Here is a 21,357-nt window from a genome sequence, read left to right on the forward strand (position 1 = left end):
GTAGTGTTACGGGTCCCAGGATTGGTACCACAGCAACAAAGAAAAAGCCATGTTGAATTTGACTTCATGCCGTGAAGTTTTCATGGAAGTTTTGGAAAGCCCCACAGTTTAATTTGTTTTTATTTGTTTGCAATGCGCACTTTTATCCCCTCGCTTCAAACCACCACCTCAGTTTTTTTCATCATCATTATTAGCCTGCCTTTTTTTCAGCACTGTCTTATTATCATCTGATTTGGTAAGTAACTCTAACGTTTATTTATTGTTGTTTTTTTAATTGAATTTTGATAAATAGTCTTACATTTGGAACTGGGAATACATGTGTACAATGTGCACAGTGAATATTTGTTGTAAATACTTTACAAATCCAAGTAATTGTAACTTTAGAAGTTGTTGAATCTTACAACGGTGTAAGTTATCAGCGGGTTTCCTGGAAGAACTACATTTCCCATAATGCATGTTTTCCCGGGAGATGACGTGGAGGAACGACCATGAGTTTGAACTGTCCCGTGGAGTCAGAACCGCTCTTTATGTCTATGTTCCGAAAGCATAACGTTAACTTATCCCTGCTTCCCGGTTTCTGCCGGTTGTTGTTTTCGCTGTTCGCTGGTAATGCATGTGAGTAACGTTATACTTATTTCAATAAGTGTCCGTGTTACATAGTCAGTATTTTAAGTTGTCGAGCTGTGTGTTTGTGTGTAATTTCTTTAAATGTTTTATCTCAACTGTGGGGTCCACAGTTGATCACTTGAACCCTTTATTAATACTTTGTTAAAAAAAACAAACATCAACAACAGAAATAGCATAAGCACACAACTTTGATTTTGTGCTTGTTAATAACTAACTTGCTCATCTTTTAACCTTTTCATTTTACTATAATTACTGTAGCCTACAATTAATGTTTTTCATAGATTTGGAAACTTTTTATCTGTAAATTCACTTTTTAAAATTTCATTTATCATTATGTATTATTTTAAAAATGTTTTTTTGAACATTAACTAATCATATTTGTGTGCATGTTGTGTATAGATATTGGACTTCAAAGAGTGCTACAGAGAGTCAGCGTTTCACCATCAGACAGTTGCCAATAGGTGAGTTTTGTAAATTGTTTACTTTGTTAACTTTACATGATTCAGAAACAGACTATTTATAGATTATATTCAGACAACTATAAGAAACCAAAGTGTGAATTGCCTGGACTGTGCCCTGAGGTTAAGTGATTATTCCATGAACAACATTGTCATCTCATCAGAGATTGACATCTTGACAAGATGTATTCTATCAGAAAGAGGTACCTTTAAAAGATACTTTCAGCTTCAATTTGAAGATGTCCAAATAAATATTGTTTTCATGAAATTTTATAAATTTTTTTCCTTTGTGTGTTGTTAAAGTATTTACAATAGAAAGTAATTCATTTGAAAAATATTTTACTAAAGAAATGGTGAACCAAAAATACTGAATCTACCATCTATAGCAATGACCACCATCAGAATATGGAGCCATTTAACACTTTTTTCTTTTCTTTTTATAAGTGTTTGCGCTGCATTTGTGTAATTACTATTGTAATGTCTATTTTTTGTCCATCTAGGAACAACGTGATGTAAATATGAGACGGGATCTCGTCCTTCGTGCATTTCCTGTGTACCTGCATGAAGATGCCTCCAAGTTCTTCAGGACCTGTAATGTAAGTGTACTGGCCTCACTATCAATCCCTTTGCCTAGCTATTCAGCCAGCTTAAACATATGACATCACTCCAAAAACTATAGGAGAACCAGGCGGGTATTTCAGAAAGCAGGTTATGTGAAAACTCACAGTGAACCCTGAGATGAGGGAAACTCTTGAGTTATCCAAAAGAGAATTTTGATTCATTTAGATGAGCTCTTACTTCGGCCGCACAGTGAATATCAGACTACATGTCATTGCTAACGTGCTCTCAGATCAGAACAATCTTCTTTTTTTTAGCTTTTTTTTTATCACTTTGCAGGTTTAATTAATCACCTTCCAGCAGCCAGAAAAAGATAAATAACTAATAATACTATAATATTTAGAGTTGAATTACCTAACTCAGATCAGCTGTTCTGGAACTGAAAACTCAGGGTAAGTCAACTCAGAGTTCAGGTTTAGGCTTAGAGTTTGTTGAACCTCCTTTCTGGAATAGCCCCCAGGACCTGTTTACGAAGTTTACTTGAGTTGTTATTCTCAAGTAAACTGTTATTCTCAAGTTATTATAAATGAAAAGGTAAGTATAAAGCATTCCACAAAAAGGATGCTAACAGATGGTGTAAAACTAACGTAAGATATAAGCATATGTAAAGAAAATAGTTTAAACATTTAGCTTAGTTGCAGTCTAAGTGCAAGTAATTATGTAGAGATCATTAGCATAATTTATATTCAGGGGCTGAACTCATTCTTGTATTACTTGTGTTTTATAGTCTGGAGACGGTCCAGACCTCACTGACAGTGGCTCTCCTGACAGTCGTAACGGATAACACTACTGATGCGGCCCTCTTCAGCCCCGAGAGCATCTGTATTGTCGTGGAGGATGAAATACTTGCGAGTGGTTCCACAAATCTGGCTGACTCATTTCTCCTGCTCTTTGGGTACGTCTATGCACTAGACCTACAGTACCCAAAGAATCTCGTGCTTACATTTACATTTATACAAAAAGTTGTAATGTGTCTTGAGGACAACATTACAACTACTACTGACGCTGAAGAATGATTTGTTCAATGAGTGAATCACTCAGAATGGACTATTTCTTGAGCTGAGTATTGAGGACATTTGTTGTTTTTGCCTCAGATTTAAGATGAGACTGTTTGCCTCTTCTACCTCAGACTTGATTCATTGATTGTTAATGGATAAATATCAAAACATTGACGTATTGCCCAGCCCATGTTTTTGCACAATTACTTGTTGGAAACGACTGTTCAATCCATGCACTATACATGTTTAATGTTCTGTTACATAATGACTACCTTGATGTTGTCAGTTTAATGGCAACAGTTGAACTTTATTTGAGTTTTAAAATAAAACAAAATGAGTTGCATCCTTCAAGGTACAGTAAGTGCCAAAACGTTGTTAAACAGTATTAAAAGATCACACAGATTTAAGCTTATTCACCGTATCCCCCAGAGTTAGATAAGTCCACACATACCCTTCTCATCTCCGTGCGTGTCTGACGCACACACCGCTAACCTAGCTTAGCACAAAGACTGGAAGTAAATGGCTCCAGCTAGCATACTTCTCCCAATAATTGCAAAATAACACCAACATTTTCCTATTTATATGTTGTGATTTTTATAGTCACAGTGTGTACAAATAACAAGGTCATACGAGACACAGGCTCTTTTAACCGTATACATAAGTTTAAAGACAGTTAAAAGATGCCTGTGTCTCATGACTTTGTTATTTGTACACACTGTAACTATTTAAATCACAAGGTCATATTAGACACTGGCATCTTTTAACCGTATACATAGGTTAAAAGATGGTTAAAAGATGCTTGTGTCTTATATGACCTTGTGATTTGTATAGTCAGTGTGTACAAATAACACGGTCATATGAGACGCAGGCATCTTTTAACCGTATACATAGGTTAAAATACGGTTGAAAGATGCCTGTGTCTCATGCGACCTTGTTATTTGTACACACTGATTATACAAATCACAACATATAAATAGGAAAATGTTGGTGTTATTTTGTCACTTATTGGGAGAAGTATGCTATCTGGAGCCATTTACTTCCAGTCTTTGTGCTAAGCTAGGGTAGTGTTGTGTGCGTCAGACAGTTACGGCACGCACGGAGATGAAAAGGGTATGTGTGGACTGTCTAACTCTGGGTGATATGCTAAAGTCACAAAAAGTCGGCGTGTTCCTTTAAATGGATCCACATTCTAATAGTTTATTGCTGTTGAGGATGGATAATACGCCTTTTAAAAAGCACATTGTTGAATAAAAAAAGTTGCTAAATTGTCACTGTGGTGTCACTTTCATCTTTTCTGACATTAGCTGATTATAATTGTGTAGTTGGCCGACATCAGTATTTTAGTGTAGAATAAATTAAGTGCATATCCCACTTTGAGTAGAAAATTATAGGAAATTTAGTGCATTTCCTACATTATGAGTTTAAGAATATGAAATGTTTTGAGTCTTTTTCCAACATTTTATGAGTTTAAGAAAATTGAGAATTTTGAGTTTATTTCCAACATTTTATGATTTGAAGACTATTGAAATTTTTGAGTGAATTACTCACTAATTTTAAGTTGAGGAAAATCAATATTTATAAGATAACATTGAGATAATTTAAGGCAACAGTAAATATAATTTTTAATTTAAGTAAACTTAAAACTTTTAAAAATATCACTTAAATATTTTTGTGTAATCTGTTACAAAATAATTTTTGAGTTCTGTGAACTTATTCGGGTTTACAGTGTAGTTACATCACCTCTCGTGTACGTCTTATAATTCTATACTTCAAACAACATTTTAGTACACATTACCACCTGTCAATAAGTGCATCAAGGCTACTATAAAGATATAGTGCAAATTACAGCAATACTCAACTGTATTTAAAGCAAGCAACATACCACCTGCATTACTTCTGTGCTTACACATTTCAATTCACTTCAGTTCAAATACAGCTATCACATACAGAGAAATATAACATTTTCAATGATACAAAACCTTGTAAATGCAAAGCCACTGAGCAAAGACAACAATCACAGTGACAATTCGCCTTCAACTGCACATAACATTAACATCATCCACAACAAATAAGTACAGCTCTGTAACATTTCAGTGTTTTAATATAGGGCACCTCACATTACATATTCTTAACTTAAATTCTCATGTTATTTTATGTGCCGGAGCCCAAATAAAATACTTTGCTTATTTGGCGTTGTACCTGCAAGACTACACTCAGGTAATATGAACCCCATATCCCGCGATACGGCAACTGCCCACCACGCGGCGTCTGAATCTGCCGCTGACTACGGCGGAGTTTTCAATGTTCGACAAAAATATTCTAAACACTATCAAAACATTTTTATAATATTCGCTCAACTCAAGCTAGGCTTTTAGATGTCGATATTGACAAGTTTTATCAACTACTAACCTGTATAATACAGATGAGATTCAGTAGCAATAAAAACACAGCGTGTTCAGTTCTTCATCCGGATCGCATCTGAGGGGTGGACAGAAGTTTCCCCCTGAGGCTACCTGGAGCACAACTTCTCCCGTGACAAAAGTTCCGCCTGGGCGCTGGTTCCACTTACCACTTAAATTCACCATTTATACATGAAAATAAAATAATGTGATTGTCATTCACAGTATTTAGGATAATATTAAACCCTGAGGTTTTGAAAAAAAATTTATTTAATTAATTAATTTAAATAAACACAAAATGACTGCACACTTTTGGGATGTATCACAGTAGGTTTTAGTCTTCACTCACCCACTATGCTTGTAAATCATTTAAGGGCATACGGGAGTGAAAGAGTTGCACTGCAGAGCCCTGCTTCAATGTACTGTTGTACATACTAGCCTACTGTATATGGTATTGTCAGATGGCCTTGGGGGTGGCTTTACATTTTTCAGAGAGAGACATCAGACAAACGAAAAATGCAAGCACAAACGTGGCATTTATTGTCTTCCATACAGACAAGAGGAGACACCGACACCAACAAGCAACAAAACCTTGAAAGTAACTTGCTGCCTTTTATACACTCCCTCCTGCAGGTAATTAAGTGGGTAAAACTACTGTGGTGTATAACATATGTGCATTTGACGCATAACAGTTTAACATAGCACTGTAGCAGCTGGATGTGACCTTTAAGGGGAGAGCAGAGGTCAGTGGTTACGTGGAGGCTCAGACCCTTATCTGGTGTCCAACAAGATGTCTACACTTATCCTATAGAACTTTGCTCTTATATGGATTGGAGCCTTAGTTTGCAGACTCAGACCCTTATTTGGGATCCAACAGATACCTAAACATTTCCTATATAAGCTGTGTCTGATGTACGGAGAGACAGAGTGGCCATCGGGCTGGGTCACTCTCCAAGCTGCTGCAGAGCTTGTAATTGATGCTGAATTCCTTGATGTAATAAACTTTTATGATCAAGAACAGTGTCAAGCGGATTTCTTCTCAACACATAATCGCAGCATTATTGTTCGGACACCACACTACTTAGGTGGGACCACCATCATTTAGAATAATAAATATTTACCCAAAAACCCAACACCATAGAAAAATAGAGCCCAATGAATGAATATTTACATAAATACACATTTCTATCAGTAAATCAATAAAGCATACTCAAAATAATCACATAATCAGCATTGTTGATGGCTTTTGAACCGAGTGATGGTAGGTGACTTGGGCCCATCAGTCCTCAAACCCTGCACAGGCTCACATCCTCCAGGTACTGGAGAAAATCTGGGAGGTGTTGATATGAGTACCAGGGAGGAAAAACTAAATGACTCAACTTTTATTTAACTTTACATAAGTACGAACAGAGCAAGCGCTGCCTTTCCCTGGTGGTTCATCAAACAGAATTAAACCCAAGAAAGGCAGTAAAAGATTTTCACTTTATTTATTCACAATGGTCACCAGGTGTCTCAAAATTGCAAAAATAGAAAAGCTTAGAATAGAAAAACTCCACAGATTTGCTTTGGAAAAGTTTTGTAGCAGTAGATTGTTGAAGCTGAGAGTTTTCAGCAGTTATAGTGCCATAGAAAGAGCAGCTGGGAGGCAGGTGAAGTTCTGCGCCCCCTTCAAACTCAGTGATTAGCTTCCACTGGTAGCAGTGCCAGCCTTCTCTTTGATAGAAACACAAGCCAAAAGGTCAGAACCTTGTTGCCTGTTGGCGCCACAGAAGGGGGTAGAGTGACCTCTGCTGGTTGAGCTCCCACATAGCAAGAAGGCCTATAAATATGTTACAAATCTAAAATATTAATGAAATAATAGAAAATTAAATAAATAGGCTAACTGCTGTCCTAATCAACATATAACATTAGTTTACTTGTCTTAATCTGAAGTTACAGGTCACCAATGGTCTGGCTGTTAGGGAGAACTAAATATTTGTCAGTTATATTAATTTTTATTTCAGTTAACTAATGTGTTTTTTTTCACTCCCAGTATTATTTTAGTTTTACTTACTTTGAAGGTTTTATAATAGAATAGACCACTTGACTTCCATTTTTGGTCTATAACGAAAAACGAATCGACTGAAGTTCACAGACCCTCTTCATTATTTGTTCAAAAAAAATAACTGCAAAAAACAAAAAACGGGCCGTTTTTACTTGGGGGGCATAGTGACACCCTAGTTTGAGAACTAGTGGTTTAATGGCAGTTTTTTAAATTGTAATTCTTCTGTACAAAAACATTCACATCTAACTACATTTGTGCTCTGTATAATCTAATGGTGCTTTTAGACCAAAAGCAAAGCGAGCGTTTGGGGCGGTGAGTCAATGCATAGACACGTAAAGCCGCGATTTCCTGTCGGGAAGGGGACGCTGAGTCGCGATAGCCTATCAGTGTTGAGACTGTCCGTAAGTCACCAACGGCTTCAGAGCGATCTGTGGAGAGGGCCGGGCAGAGCGGGGGATTGAAAATCTGCTGGCTGCTGGCTAAACTTGGGGGAGAGGAGCAGGGAGCAGCGCTGCAACCTTTGGACAAATAAACCCCCGTAGTCAAACTGGACGCCATTTACTCGCGGGAGGAGCTCTGAATAAACTGCTTTTATTAAATTAGCTTTTTACTTTAGTTTTTGGGATTACAATGTTGATTTATCTTCACTGGAGCTTCTCAGCAGATAGCGTCCATGCACATCCGGTTCCACTGTTGTTATTAGCTGTCGGACTACGACTTCATATTTATATAAAAACTGGATAAAACTCGACATTACTTGGAGAAAAGAAAGCGTGGAAGTTGAACTACCTGGTGAGTTCAGAAAACATGTGGCTGTAACTTTATTCCAGCTATCATTGTACTTTACTGTGACCAAGTTAGCATAGAATAGCCCTAATTGATCCAAACTCCATTCAGAAAACAAACATTTTAGAAGTTGTTGTCCTGCTGTCTTGCTGACAGACCTGACAAAGCATGAATTCATATGTTTAACAAATCGGTATCATGTTGTAGTTATTTCAGCATCAGTTTAATCCATTTATTGCTATATAATCACAGCAAAATGTTTACTTTGGGTTCATACAGCTGTAGTAATGGCAAGTTGTGTTTATTCACGTTATCGCGTTAAAATCGCCTTCTCACCTTGTGTGTGAACACTTGCAGCAAATGTACTCATGCAAGGAAAGCATCGCAAGGAGAAAATTTGCGTTCTTCTTCTTCTGGCTTTCCGGCAGACTAGCTGCCTTGCGGCATATTGCTGCCTCTCACAGTTCATTCTCAGTATCGTTTCATGGCATCACCATTTTCAGAGGGGTAATCCTGTTGCAGATATAAAGTACATGACTGCTTCCACTATCTTCGATTGGTTCTCAGGAGGATTCAAAATGTCTCTCAATGTCACTGTCTGTATTCCAGCTCCTGATAGCGTAGAGTAAAGTTGATCCCTTTGCTTTTTGTACTGCCGACATTCCATAAACACATGTTTAACAGTCTGTTGTTGATTGCAGGTTCTACAGAGTCCATCCTCATGTTTGCCCATCTTTGCCAGATCCTATGCAAGTCCACAGTGTCCCAGTCGTTGTCTTGTCATGATTACAGAATGTCTTCTCTTTTTTTGTACTGAATAGTAGTGATGACCCCTTGTTTCATTTTCCCACTCCCTCTGCCACACTGCTGTAATGTGTCCCTTAATGACAGTCCGACATTCAGAAACAATCCAAACTGCTAGCTCAATGTCTCTTTTCAAAGCCATTTTTGCTGCCCTGTCTGCCACCTCATTCCCTTCCACCCCAACAAGTGCAGGCACCCAAAGAAATCCCACTGACCCTCCAGCCTGTTCGATTCTATGCAACAGAACCATCAGCTCTACAAAAAGGTCTGTAGATAAGACCCCCAATGATTTTCCAGTCTTTGTTTTACCATATGGGAATGCACAGTGCCTTCATGATGTTTTATGTTGTCCATTATACTGAAGTCTATTTCTGGTATGGGCAGCATCCACGGTGGTACAACTGACCAGTGAACTTGCGGGGCCACCCCTACCTCCCTCTGTCCCAGTTCCTCCACCTTTTTACTCATGTTAAATATAAAACATTCCTTCCTCCTTTTCCCTGACTCCCACTCCCATGCCTTAAGTAGTACTGTTTTTGTAGGATGTTGTCCTTTATGTGCCCATAGCTTAACAATATACTGCATTGCCAATTTCTCCCATCGAATTGATAGTGGCATTTCCCCCATCTCTACCAGTAAAGCCGGGACTGGAGTTGTACAAAGGGCCCCGCAACATAGTCTCAGTTAGCCTGTATAACTTCCAGCCTTTTTAAGTCTGTTTCAGCTGCTGTCCCATAACATACACAACCATAATCCAGTCCTTACCATTGCCCTGTAGATCATTAGTTGAGTATCTCTGCCTGCACCCCATGTACTACCTGAGAGGGAACGCATTACATTTATCACTTTTTCACACTTGTTTACTACATTATTTATTTGAAAATTCACGTTTGGTCTGAATGCCGCATAAGTCTCTTCAGATCGGCCACCTTCCTGTTTACAGCGTGCCATGTGATCATTTTAGTTCAAAACTGTACAGGTGGGTACTTGTTTGTCTGCGATGGGTATGTGTTATACTTACTTACTGCCCATGTTTACAGAACAAAAGAAGAGGGCTGCTCTCAGGAACGCTCTGACGATAACTTGGGATAAATATCTACTCCTGCCACAGGAATGTTGAGCATTTCATCTTGTATCTTGAGAGGATATTTGTCTTCTGCTTTTTCATAAGTTCAGTAATGCTACTCTTTCAGTTGGTCTTTTAGACCACAAATGTGGGCAAATCCTTTTTAAACTGCCTATGTACCCATCTAACGTGTGTTGAAACTCATCTAACATAATTTGCTGATATAAGCAGCAATAACTGGAATAACCACCCTCATGATGAGACACATTCCCTGTGGTTACTTGTACTTATTAGTAAGTTTTTATTAACTTGATTTTCACTCAAGTGATGATTTTCACAAAAGTGTGACTGTAGTGGAACCAGTAGCTGTTATCAACTTGGTGGTAGTATCAATGGGGTAAATACCTAGGGGGAGAAATTAAGAGTTAACAAATAAAGCAGTCAATACAAGAGGATTGTAAGGAGACGTATAAAGTACAGCACAGAAGGTGCATGTTAGCGGTTTGAGGTGTTATATGAGAAAGTGTTCTCAGAAGAGATGAGTTTCTCACAAGCTTCTTGAAGTTAGAAATAGTTAGAGATGCATATGTATTTGAATGCACTGTCGCTCACTTTAATTGTTGTCCTTACTGTCTGCAAAGGCAAGGCAAATTTATTTGTATAGCACAGTCCAGCAACAAGGCATTTCAAAGGGCTTTACATAAAACATAAAAGCAACATTTAAAAAGAGTCAAATATAAAATAAAATTAGATTAATTTACCTGATAAACCTATTTGTTTACCCATAATTCTAATGGGTTATGAATAATCAGCTTTCCACCTTTTATTGTTTGCTTTGTTTGATTTCCCATCTCTCACACCAGTCAAAACTCATATGATATTTTGTTTCTGTGCTACAATCTTGTTAAAAGCAGTCAAAACAGCAGAGAAAACTAAATTCTACTTGGCCCCTATAAAAATATCAACACAGCGGAGAAAAAGCTTGGCCCTGTTAAGACTTGGTCTAAGTGAGACCAAATTCAAAGAGACCAATTTCAATGTAAGTAATGGGGGACAAAAAGTCAGTCCTGTTTCAGGGCAAAAAATTATTCCAGCATCTTTCCAATTAGAGTAAACCAAATTATACTACAATGTAAAAACCTTTTTGGAACACTAGAAAAACAAACAAAGGAAAAAGAGTTGAATGACTGATTGAGAGCAAAAGGCAGATTCGAAACTAAGTACAGAGAAAGACTGCAAACATGAAACAGAAGCCACAAAAAAACAAAGGCAACCAAAAGGTCAGGGGACGGGGGGGGGGACGGGGCTTTAGGGTTAGGTTGGTGGTTTCAAAACTCTGTAGCCAAATACCTGCCATGGCCCGCTGTGAGCTGTCACACACAATCCTGACTGAGAAGAATTGGTAAACACATTCGTCTCTGCCCACCTTCCATTTATAGTGCTATGAACTTCATTCATATAGGCTACTACAAATCATATCCAGAGTGCTTTACAGGACCAGAGGTCTGTTCGCAGACGACGTTGAGTGCAGCACAAAGTCAGATCATGACTGCTCACAGAATTATGTAAAATACCAATAACTGCCCGACAATAGTTTGTTTAGCTGCCCCAGACTACTGTATTGTGCCCTGTGGTATTAAAAGGCATCTGCTACCACCAGTCTCATGCACAAAAACAACACAGCTGCATAATAGCGTCTAAACCGGTTGATTTACAGTATAATTCATTCCAATCAGAGTTACATTTACAATTACAGATTTTAACCATCACTCCTCAGTGAACTCCTTGGCTGCGGCTTGAGAGCATTTTCTAGTTAAGTAGGCCTGTTTAGTATAGCCTATGTAGATTTATCATTATGGATTTAGGCCTACCATGTTTTTAAGGAGTCTGTTCACACTGATATAAAATAAAAAAAATTTGTTTTGCGAAAGTTGAAAATATTAAACAGTAATATGGCAATTGAAAGTCCGGCCCCCGCGGTGTTTGTACATGTCAGAGGTGGATGTGATATATAGGTACATATACATGCATACATGTACACATGTACACAGTGCAATGAAGCATAGTGCAAAGGATGCTGGAATAAATAAGTAAGTATTTTGTGCAGGAGTAATGACTTGAGGTAGGTGGATTTGGTATATAGTATCTACAATATGACAATATAACAGTATGAACAGCACTGAAATAGAGAATGTTGAAAGTGTTAAGTGCAATTTATACTTCTGCGTCAAATTGACGGCGTAGCCTCTGCGTAGCCCCCTACCCTACGCCGTCACCTACGGCGTAGCCTGACGTGAACCTCCTGAAAAATGTAGCTACATGTTGAGTCGACGCGGACCGTAAGCTCTGTGATTGGTCGGCTGAGTAGCCTCGCAATGCCTCCGAGCCAACAGGAAGTGTCCCTGCTTTGAAGTAACTTTTACTAGACTTGTTAAAATGACTTGTTTCACTATCAGAATATGATCCATTCGGTCGATAACATTTGAAAAGGCTATACCTATAGAGGCAGAGTTACTGGGTTATTGCACAAGAATTGTTCCTGACACCATCAGAGTGATGGCTTGTGGGAAGAAACTGTTCCTAAGTCTGTTGGTTTTGGCATACAGTGCTCTGTAGCACCTACCAGAGGGGAGAAGCTGGAACAGGTTGTGTCCGGGGTCAGATGGATCTGCAGTGATTTTTCCTGCCTGTTTCTTGACTCTGGAAATGTATAAGTCCTGAATGGAGGGCAGGTTGGCACCGATGGTCTTTTCTGCAGTCCTGACTGTCCGTTGTAGTCTGTCCTTGTCCTTTTTGGTGGCAGATCCAAACCAGACAGTGATGACAGATGGGTCTCTTGAGGTGCAGTTGTTGGTGTAGGGGGAGAAGAGCAGTGGGGAGAGCACACACACCCTGGGGGGCGCCAGTGCTAATAGTCCAGGTGCTGGATGTGATGTTCCCCAGTCTCACCTGCTGACTCCTGTCAGTCAGGAAGTTTGTGATCCACTTACAGGTGGAGGCTGACACAGTGAGCTGGGTGAGTTTGGTGCTGAGGATGTCCAGGATGATGGTGTTGAACACCGAGCTGAAGTCCACGAAAAGGATCCTTACATATGTCCCTGGAGAGTTGAGGTGTTGCAGGATGTAATGCAGTCCCAAGTTGACTGCATCATCCACTGACCTGTTAGCCCTGTATGCAAACTGCAGGGGGTCCAACAAGAGGCCTGTAATGTCCTTCAGGTGAGCCAACACCAGTCTTTCAAAGCACTTCATGACTACAGATGTCAGGGCGACAGGCCTGTAGTCATTTAGTCCAGAGATGGAGGATTTTTTGGGGAGCGGGATGATTGTGGAGCGTTCGAAGCAGGAGGGAACTTGACACAGCTCCAGTGATCTGTTGAAAACATGTGTGAAGATGGGGGCCAGCTGGTCTGCACAGATTTTCAGGCAGGATGGAGACACACTGGGCCAGGAGCCTTCCTGATCTTCTGCCTTTGGAAGAGGTGGCTCATGTTCACAGATCTTGAGTGCAGGTGAGAGGTCAGAGAAGGGAGGTGGCAGTGTGTCAGTTGACTGTTTGAAGATGGTGTTGGAGCGGGGGAGAGGTCTGACTGTGGGCTTTTCAAACCTACAATAAAAGCCATTCAGCTCGTCTGCCAGTTGTTGAGTACCAGCAGTGTTGGGGGATGGTCTCCTGTAGTGAGTGTCCACACTCACCAACACTCTCCACACTGACGCAGGATCGTTGGCTGCAAAGCTGTTTTTTAGCTTTTCAGTGTAGCATCTCGTTGCTGCTTTGACCTCCTTAGTCTTAGAGTGTTCCTGGCCTGGTTGTACAGGACTCTGTTCCCACTTCTGAAGGCCTCCTCTTTGGTCTGACGAAGCTGCCTGAGGTCTGCTGTGAACCAGGGTTTTTGGTTGTTGTATATGCGGAATGTCTTTGTCGGCACACATGTCCTCACAAAAGCTGATGTAAGATGTCACAGTGTCAGTTAGTTCATCCATGTCAGTGGCTGCAGCCTCAAAAACACTCTAGTCAGTGCAGTCAAAGCAGGCCTGTAACTCCAGCTTTGACTCGTTGGTCCATCTTTTCACAGTCTTTACAACAGGTTTAGCAGATTAGTGATCAGAGAGTCCCAAGGCTGCACGGGGAACAGAGCGATAGGCGTCCTTTAATGTAGTGTAGCAGTGGTCCAGTGTGTTAGTGCCCCTGGTGGGACACTTAATATGCTATCTGTACTTTGGGAGTTCCTGGCTGAGGTTTGCTCTGTTGAAGTCCCCAAGAACAATGAGCAGGGAGTCTGGATGTTTTTTCTCCACATTAGTTGTCTGGTCAACCAGGTGTAGTAACGCCTCACTAACACAGGCCTGAGGTGGAATGTAAACAGCGACCAGGACAAACGAGGAAAACTCCCGCGGTGAATAAAAAGGTTTACAGTTTATAAATAATGTCTCTAAGTGAGGGCTGCATGATTTTTCCAACACTGTGACATCTGTTCACCAACCTTCGTTTATATAGAAACAGAGTCCACCTCCTCTTGTTTTCCCGTGAGCTCCATTTCGAGATCTGCGCGGATGAGATTAAATCCGCTGTCCGGGATGTGCTCGGTGAGCTAGGATTCGGTGAAACAGAGGGCGGCGGATCTGCAGAAGTCCAAGTTAGTACTGTTGAGGAGATTTTGTTGGCTAGAGAGCGGACATTCGCCAGGTGAATTGAAGGGAGCGCAGTGCGAAAACCCCACTGTCTCAGTTTAACCAACTACAGATACATTCTCAAACTTCTCATTATAACATAAACTGTATAGCATTGTTTTTCGCCATTGATTTGGCAAAGAATCTGTCAAACAAACTAAAATTGAAAGCGCCATATGGCTTTGTTCCCTTATCAAATCGAAAAAGAGTGCAATTTAATGAAATAAGTACACATATAAATAAGATATTAAATCAATATAAACAAGTTATTTTAGGAGGTTAAAAAAGTAACTAAGTAAATTTTAAATGAGCTACTTTTTACTTTTACTTGAGTAGATTTTTTTTTTTTTTTTTAAACCTGTCCTGCCCAGCAGCCTGGTATGATGACCTGGATACCATATTGTGCCAGACAGATTTTACTTTAACAAGAGAGTATTAATATACTCCTTTGTCTGTTTTATTATTTATTTAATTGAGTAGATTTTTATAACAGTAACTTTACTTGTAGGCCTACTTAAGTAAAAGTTCATCAAAGTAATCTTACTTTTATTTAAGTAGAATATTTTTGTACTATTTCCACCAAACAGGACAATAGTTGTTTCAAAATGTTTCAAAGGCGAGTGCATCACCTCCACTTAATGTATTATATCCACGCAACAGAATATCTGTTTTTTCTATTTTTATTTATTGTTTTACTACCATAAATATGGAAAACGCAATTACCAATTTCATCATATTATAACTGTAGTATAGTATAACTGTAGCTAAAAATACAGATTAAACTATATATGTGCTTTTACCCAGTTTTATTCTTTAAACTGTATTGGTTTCATGGTGAATAAAATTTCTGGACTGTTTTAAACAGGTTCCACTACGCAGCTCGAATCTGGGATGGGTTGAAAAAGTCCTCGTCCCTCACCTCTGAACTGCTGTTTTATTTATTAACTGTGCAAGCTCTTATGTCCGATAATCAGGTTACATAAAGAGAAATGTGTCTCTGAAAGAAACCGGAAGCCCGGTGAGTGGTGAAGACGCAGATACACTGCAGGGTGACACCAACTGCTGTCTACAGACTTTGGTGGGAATCCAGTCTCACTGCTCCCTGTCAGATAGTTGTGCACGCTCCCCCAGGAAAATGTAATGATCAAATGTCACAACACCGCACCCTGTACAGCAGTGGTGGGAAAGAGAGAAAAACAATTGTCTGTACAGGTTCGAGCAAGATGTGCTAATTTTTTTTTATTTGCCAGTCATTATTAAACATGTGATTTTGCAACTGCAGTTTTGGTGAACGGATGTTGCACACGTGTTTTCTTAGAACATATAGCCTCCTGTATTTTTTTGAGTTTTCTTTAAAAACATCAATCAAATAATAATTGGTAGGAATTACTTATAAAGGAAACTTGTGAAAAAGTTTTTATGTGTATAAACTGCATGGTGCTTTTCATTGCACAGGTTTGTTGCACTCTGCTCTTACAGTACAGGGCAGGTATGCTGTCAATCTCTGCTGGCATATGGTTTTAAATCCTTTCACAAGAAAGAGCATAGCATTACACTATAATACCTAGCCTATATATATCCAGTGTGCGAACTATACCATGGCTTTCGGGATAGCTCACTTTTTTCCCCACTCTCATGGGGGGGGGATCATTCATAGCTGGACACTAATAGATGGAGTGGAGCGGACAGGACCAGGAGATCGACCAGCCCGCCGCGGACGGTCGATGATCATTCTTTCTGGCTGACTGAAGTCTGACGCTCCTGAATTTATGCATGGATCCGTGATGATAGAGAAATATATACTGTAAATTAATGACAATAAAGCATGCTGTCAATATTTTAGACATCCCCCAAAATATCACAGATCATGCTTTTAGGGGAGCTGATGTCCTCTTTAGGGGAGCTCGTAGTTCGCACCCTGCCTATATCAACACTATAACAGAGAACAGGAAGTGGGAGATAACTTTCATTTCCCCTTAAAGGGCATACAAACCTCCTTTTTTATGTCACCATCCATATTCTGTCTTGAATTTCTTTTTTGAAGAAATGAAAATGAAAGTGTTGGTGCTGATGGAGAAATACTGTTTGAGCAAACCATTATTAAAACAGAACCCTTTGTAAAATGTTTTGTATAACATTTTCAGATATCCAGTCAAATAGCTCAACAGACTGAAAGAGGTATACATACTGTATATCTCGCCTAAATACATGGTAAGAAAAAAAAGTTTAAAAATCTCATTTTTTAAGTTTCACATTTTGTCCCAACAGAAAGAGAAATGGGGGAGTGGTCTGAGGATGGAGGCAACGCCTTCTCAGGAGAGCTTCTTATAGCCATAACAGATCAAACTAAAACTCAGTTGTATCCCGCCATCACACAATGTATCTCCTTACGCTGATCTTTGGGATTGTTTTCCATAAAGGCAAGTTTTGATTTAGATTTTTTTCTTTTTACGATTTAATCTTTAAGAAAAGATGGATTGTAATTTTCAATTAATTTACTTCAGAGTGAAGCTGTTCAATTTATTTTATCCACCCCTTAAAAAAAGAGGTGATGTTTTTGACTTATTCAAGTTTTTTGTTTCTTCAGCCTACACCCTGAAATGTTATGAGTGTGTACTGGGAAACTCAGGAACTTGCACAGACACAACTAAAGAATGTCCCTTAAGTGGTCAGCAGTGTGGAGCGCTGAGAGTCCTCTCATATGCAGGTATGGCATCTTGTGATGGATTGTTTTTATTGTAAAACTGCTGTAAAATTACAAGGTTCAGGTTAAATAGGTTACTCTTTTGTTGCAGGTGGTTCAAAACTTGTTGATCTCAATGTGAAATCGTGTGCTTTGGCTGACGAATGTATTGAGGGCTCAGTGAACTTTGGAATCTCCAGAACCGTCATTACCAGCAAGTGCTGCACCTCCGACCTCTGCAACACCCAGCTTCCTGCTGGTAACTTACCTTTATGGTTATATTGTCTTAAGTGAACGTGAAAACCCCCATCTGCCAAGTGATGCTGCACAATAGCAATTTGTGTGTGTGAGTGTTGGAGAGAGAGAAAGAGAATATCTGGGTTCAAGTTGTTTTATTGCCTAATCATGTTCTTAATCATGTTCCTGTATTTGGCATAAATCTGTACATTTTGTATGTCTGTTCATTTAAAAGCTGGTAAACCTCAACTTGTTTATCTGCAAGGAAACGCCAACAAATGTCCATAGCCTGCTGGACAAAAAACTTTGAAAAAGGCTCTTAAAAAAAGATAATTCCCCTCTATTCTTCTCTACCTCCCCAAACAATATGAACAATATATGTTCTATGTTACAGAACCGAATAAATCTAATCCCAATGGTAAAAAGTGCTTCAGCTGTGATAGTCAAAAGTGCACCGCAACTCTAAACTGCGAGGGGAATGAGGACCACTGCATCTCAGCAGCAGGTAACAGGCCTAAGACATTAAACATCTAACTCTATTTCACATCTTTCCTCAGCTCTGAGGGATGCTTAGTGATTGTACTTGATGTATTAGGACTTAAAGCTCACATACTAACATTATTTTTATTCTCTCAGTGAACACAGGAGGTGTACAGACTACCGTGAAGGGCTGTGCCTCCAAGCAGATCTGCTCAAATACGGCAAATCCGCAGATTTCGGGAGCCATTGGACCAGAAATTAGCTGCTGTCAGGGTGACTTCTGCAACAGCGCCAGCAGCACAAGTGCTGGCCTTCTGCTCCTGGTGGCACCGTTGTTCTCTTTGGTCATGTTCTCTTAACTGGTGGAGTCGCCAGCATCGCTGCTCAGCGTTTTCATCCGCATGGCCTCTTAGTGCTCCGCCCCTTTCTTTATCCTTTCAAACCACATGTGAGGAAGTAGACAGTTTAGCATTTCCTTTGTCTCATGCCTCATACAGATTTAACCTGCTTATTTTCTTTTTTACTTGTTGCCTATGATTGTCTTGTAAAGAATTGACTTGCAAGAGCTCTTATTTTTTTTCCTGAAGTAAAATGAGGAAAATATTAGAAACATGTCAATGCACATTTTTTGTTCGGAGCACTATTACTAACCTGAAATCTGTTTTCAATTGTTTTTTTAAGTTTAGGTTAGGTTTTTCAGAAATATAAATATTACTGATGAAAAGCAAAATAAATAACTTTCTAAAAATGTTGTGTATTTCTGTGTTCTTAATCATTTCCCAGTCTCATTTAAACATTGAAATTGCAATTATTTATTTGTACTTGATTTTGTTGATTATTCTCAGTTTTAAAGTTGGTTCATGGAATCATTTACAACAAGACGTTGTGCACAAGATTCATGATGAGCAAACTGCTCTTTCTATTCATGACAAGCCAACAAACTGTTAGCTTAAATGTTTACATAAATGTCAGTTATTATGGGCAGCATCCCAGACACAGTGAAAAGTTACAGAGGCCCAGGTTTGATTCATGCCCACATTATGTAGTTGCTGATTCCAGACTCTAGGTTGAAGGCATCCCTGAAGTATTGTGAAAAGTTTTTGTAGGTTTTAATAAGATTAAGCACTTCAGACGTGTCCCAAAACATATCATAATACAGAAAGGGCCCTCAATATGATTTAGTTTGAAACTAGCTGGCAACAAATGCCAGTTTGTATAAGGCACAATATGAGCCACAGAAAATAGTAACTCTTTATTATCTTATGGAAAAAATTAAATTTGATCTTTTTAATTTACAAATGTGTTCTTGCAATCTCACTATCAATAGCTGCCTTACCAGTGGCTTGGTAGATAAATACATAAGTGGTAAGATAAATACATAAGTGGTAAGATAAATACATAAGTGGTAAGATAAATACATGTGTAAAATTGTGGATAAACTGACCTACTGATGGCTGATGCAAATGATTTTGATCATCCCAAAGGATGATTTGGATGGGGGAGGTGATGGCGCAATGGAAAAGACATGTGCCTTTGGTGTGAGAGTCCTGGGTTTGATTCCCACTGTGACCCATCCACCGCTGTGTCCCTGAGCAAGATAATTAACCCCTAGTTACTCCTGAGGCGTGCGACCTCTGACATGTATGGCAATTGTAAGTCGCTTTGGATAGAAGCATCAGCTAAATGAAGAAATGTATTTCTAAATGTTCTTAGATTTTGTGCACACTGGAGATGCCTATTCCCAGAGTCTAGATCACCTTCAACTGTTCAGCCTGTCTCCATCTTTAACTGTGTATTTGTTAGTCATGTGTAACTGACAGGAAATGTGATTAGAGGGACATTTTGTGGGAAACAACGGTCTATGTATCAACAGTGTCCTGCCATCTAGTGGACAAGGTTTTCATAACAGGCAGTTCATACATTAACAGCTTTTGATTTAAACCAAGTTTGCTACTTGGTTGAAATTAGGACTTATGTCTGGGGATTCTTTGAATTCAGCTGAATACAAGAGATATTAAAAATGTCCTGGTTCATGGTTTTCACATGGTTTTCACCAAACCAAATAGGGACGTGCACAAACATTTTAGGGGCAGGTGCTAAAGTGAAAAAAGGCAGTTCTCACAAATATTTATATAAAATGTTTTTGTTTGGTTTTTACAACAAAACGTTAAATATATTAACACAACTCCGACTTCCTAACCAATTTATTTTAGTTCCCTCGCACTCACACAATTGTTTCATACTTTTTTTTTTTTTCTATTTCTACAAAATAATCAGTTCACATCATGGTCTTCTTTAGTGTTTATTAGGTTTATCACAAGAGCTGGCAACACCAAAGGAAACTATGCCACAATGCAGCCTAGTATCATCAAAAGGTGTGAATGAATGAATAACACGGTGATTTCTTAAGTCATTTGGAGAGGTATTCCAGCGCATTTTTTTGCATTTTGTGTGTCATTTCATACAAGTCTTTTACTGCCTTTCTTGGGTTAAATTCTGTTTAATGCGGAATTACAAGGTGTAGTTACCATAAAGCATGATGTAAATATCTGAAAGTGACAACAGGGCTCTTTTATGGTGCTGTAGGAAGGAGTGGTGTGCTGCTTTGTCCTGCCAGACCAACATTTATTTGAAGAGAGTGACGGAAGGTGATGGGGCCGGCCTTGATACTATCATCAGTCCTCAAACCCTGCACAGGCTCACATCACCAGTCTTGGGACTCAATTTCACTTTTATTTTACTTTACACAGATTTGAACAGTGCATAATTTTCCCTGATGGCTCATTAAACAGAATTTAACCCAAGAAAGGCAGTAAAAGACTTGAAAGCTCCAGAGCCAGAGGAGATGCTTTTTTACTCACAGAAATGCTCACCAGGTTTCACATATAAGTAGGCCTACATAACTAATGAGAACTACAGCCTGTATTAAAAATATTTAATCTACTTAACTAACATAATAAGAATATAACACTGGAGAAAATTCCAAAGGAAAATAAAAAGTATACAACTGCACAGATTTGTTTTGGAAGAGTTTTGTTTTGACACAGAGGGTAGCAGTAGATTGTTGATGCGGAGAGTTTTCAGCAGTTATAGTGCCATAGAAAGAGCAGCTGGGAGGCAGGTGAAGTTCTGCAAATTCTTCAAACTCAGTGATTAGCTTCCACTGATAGCAGTGCCAGCCTTCTCTTTGATAGAAACACAAGTCAAAAGGTCAAAACCTTGTTGCCTGTTGGCGCCACAGAAGGGGGTAGAGTGACCTCTGCTGGTTGAGCTTCTACATAGCAAGAAGCCCTATAAATATGTTACAAAACTTAAGTATGAATGAAATAATAGAAACTTAAATAAATAGGCTAACTGCTGGCCTAAGCAACATATAACATTAGTTTACTTGTCTTAATCTGAAGTTACAGGTCACCAATGGTCTGGCTGTTAGGAAGAACTAAACATTTGTCAGAGGTATTGTTATATTAGTTTTTATTTTTATTT

General features: G+C 39.1%; 1 protein-coding gene across 1 annotated transcript; it reads left to right on the top strand.

The window, feature by feature from the left end:
- Window positions 1-16,740: 16,740 nt before the first annotated feature.
- Window positions 16,741-18,472, top strand: LOC119898337 (urokinase plasminogen activator surface receptor-like). The gene is made up of 5 exons (XM_038712550.1): window positions 16,741-16,891; window positions 17,059-17,178; window positions 17,267-17,413; window positions 17,786-17,896; window positions 18,028-18,472. The coding sequence occupies exons 1-5, from the start codon at window positions 16,849-16,851 to the stop codon at window positions 18,228-18,230; spliced, it is 624 nt and encodes a 207-aa protein (XP_038568478.1). The 5' UTR covers window positions 16,741-16,848; the 3' UTR covers window positions 18,231-18,472.
- Window positions 18,473-21,357: the final 2,885 nt, after the last annotated feature.

Source organism: Micropterus salmoides, unplaced genomic scaffold, assembly GCF_014851395.1.
Source record: "Micropterus salmoides isolate LMB-PRFRI ecotype aquatic unplaced genomic scaffold, ASM1485139v1 Ms_hic_scaffold_11, whole genome shotgun sequence".
Taxonomy (NCBI): Eukaryota; Metazoa; Chordata; class Actinopteri; order Centrarchiformes; family Centrarchidae; genus Micropterus; species Micropterus salmoides.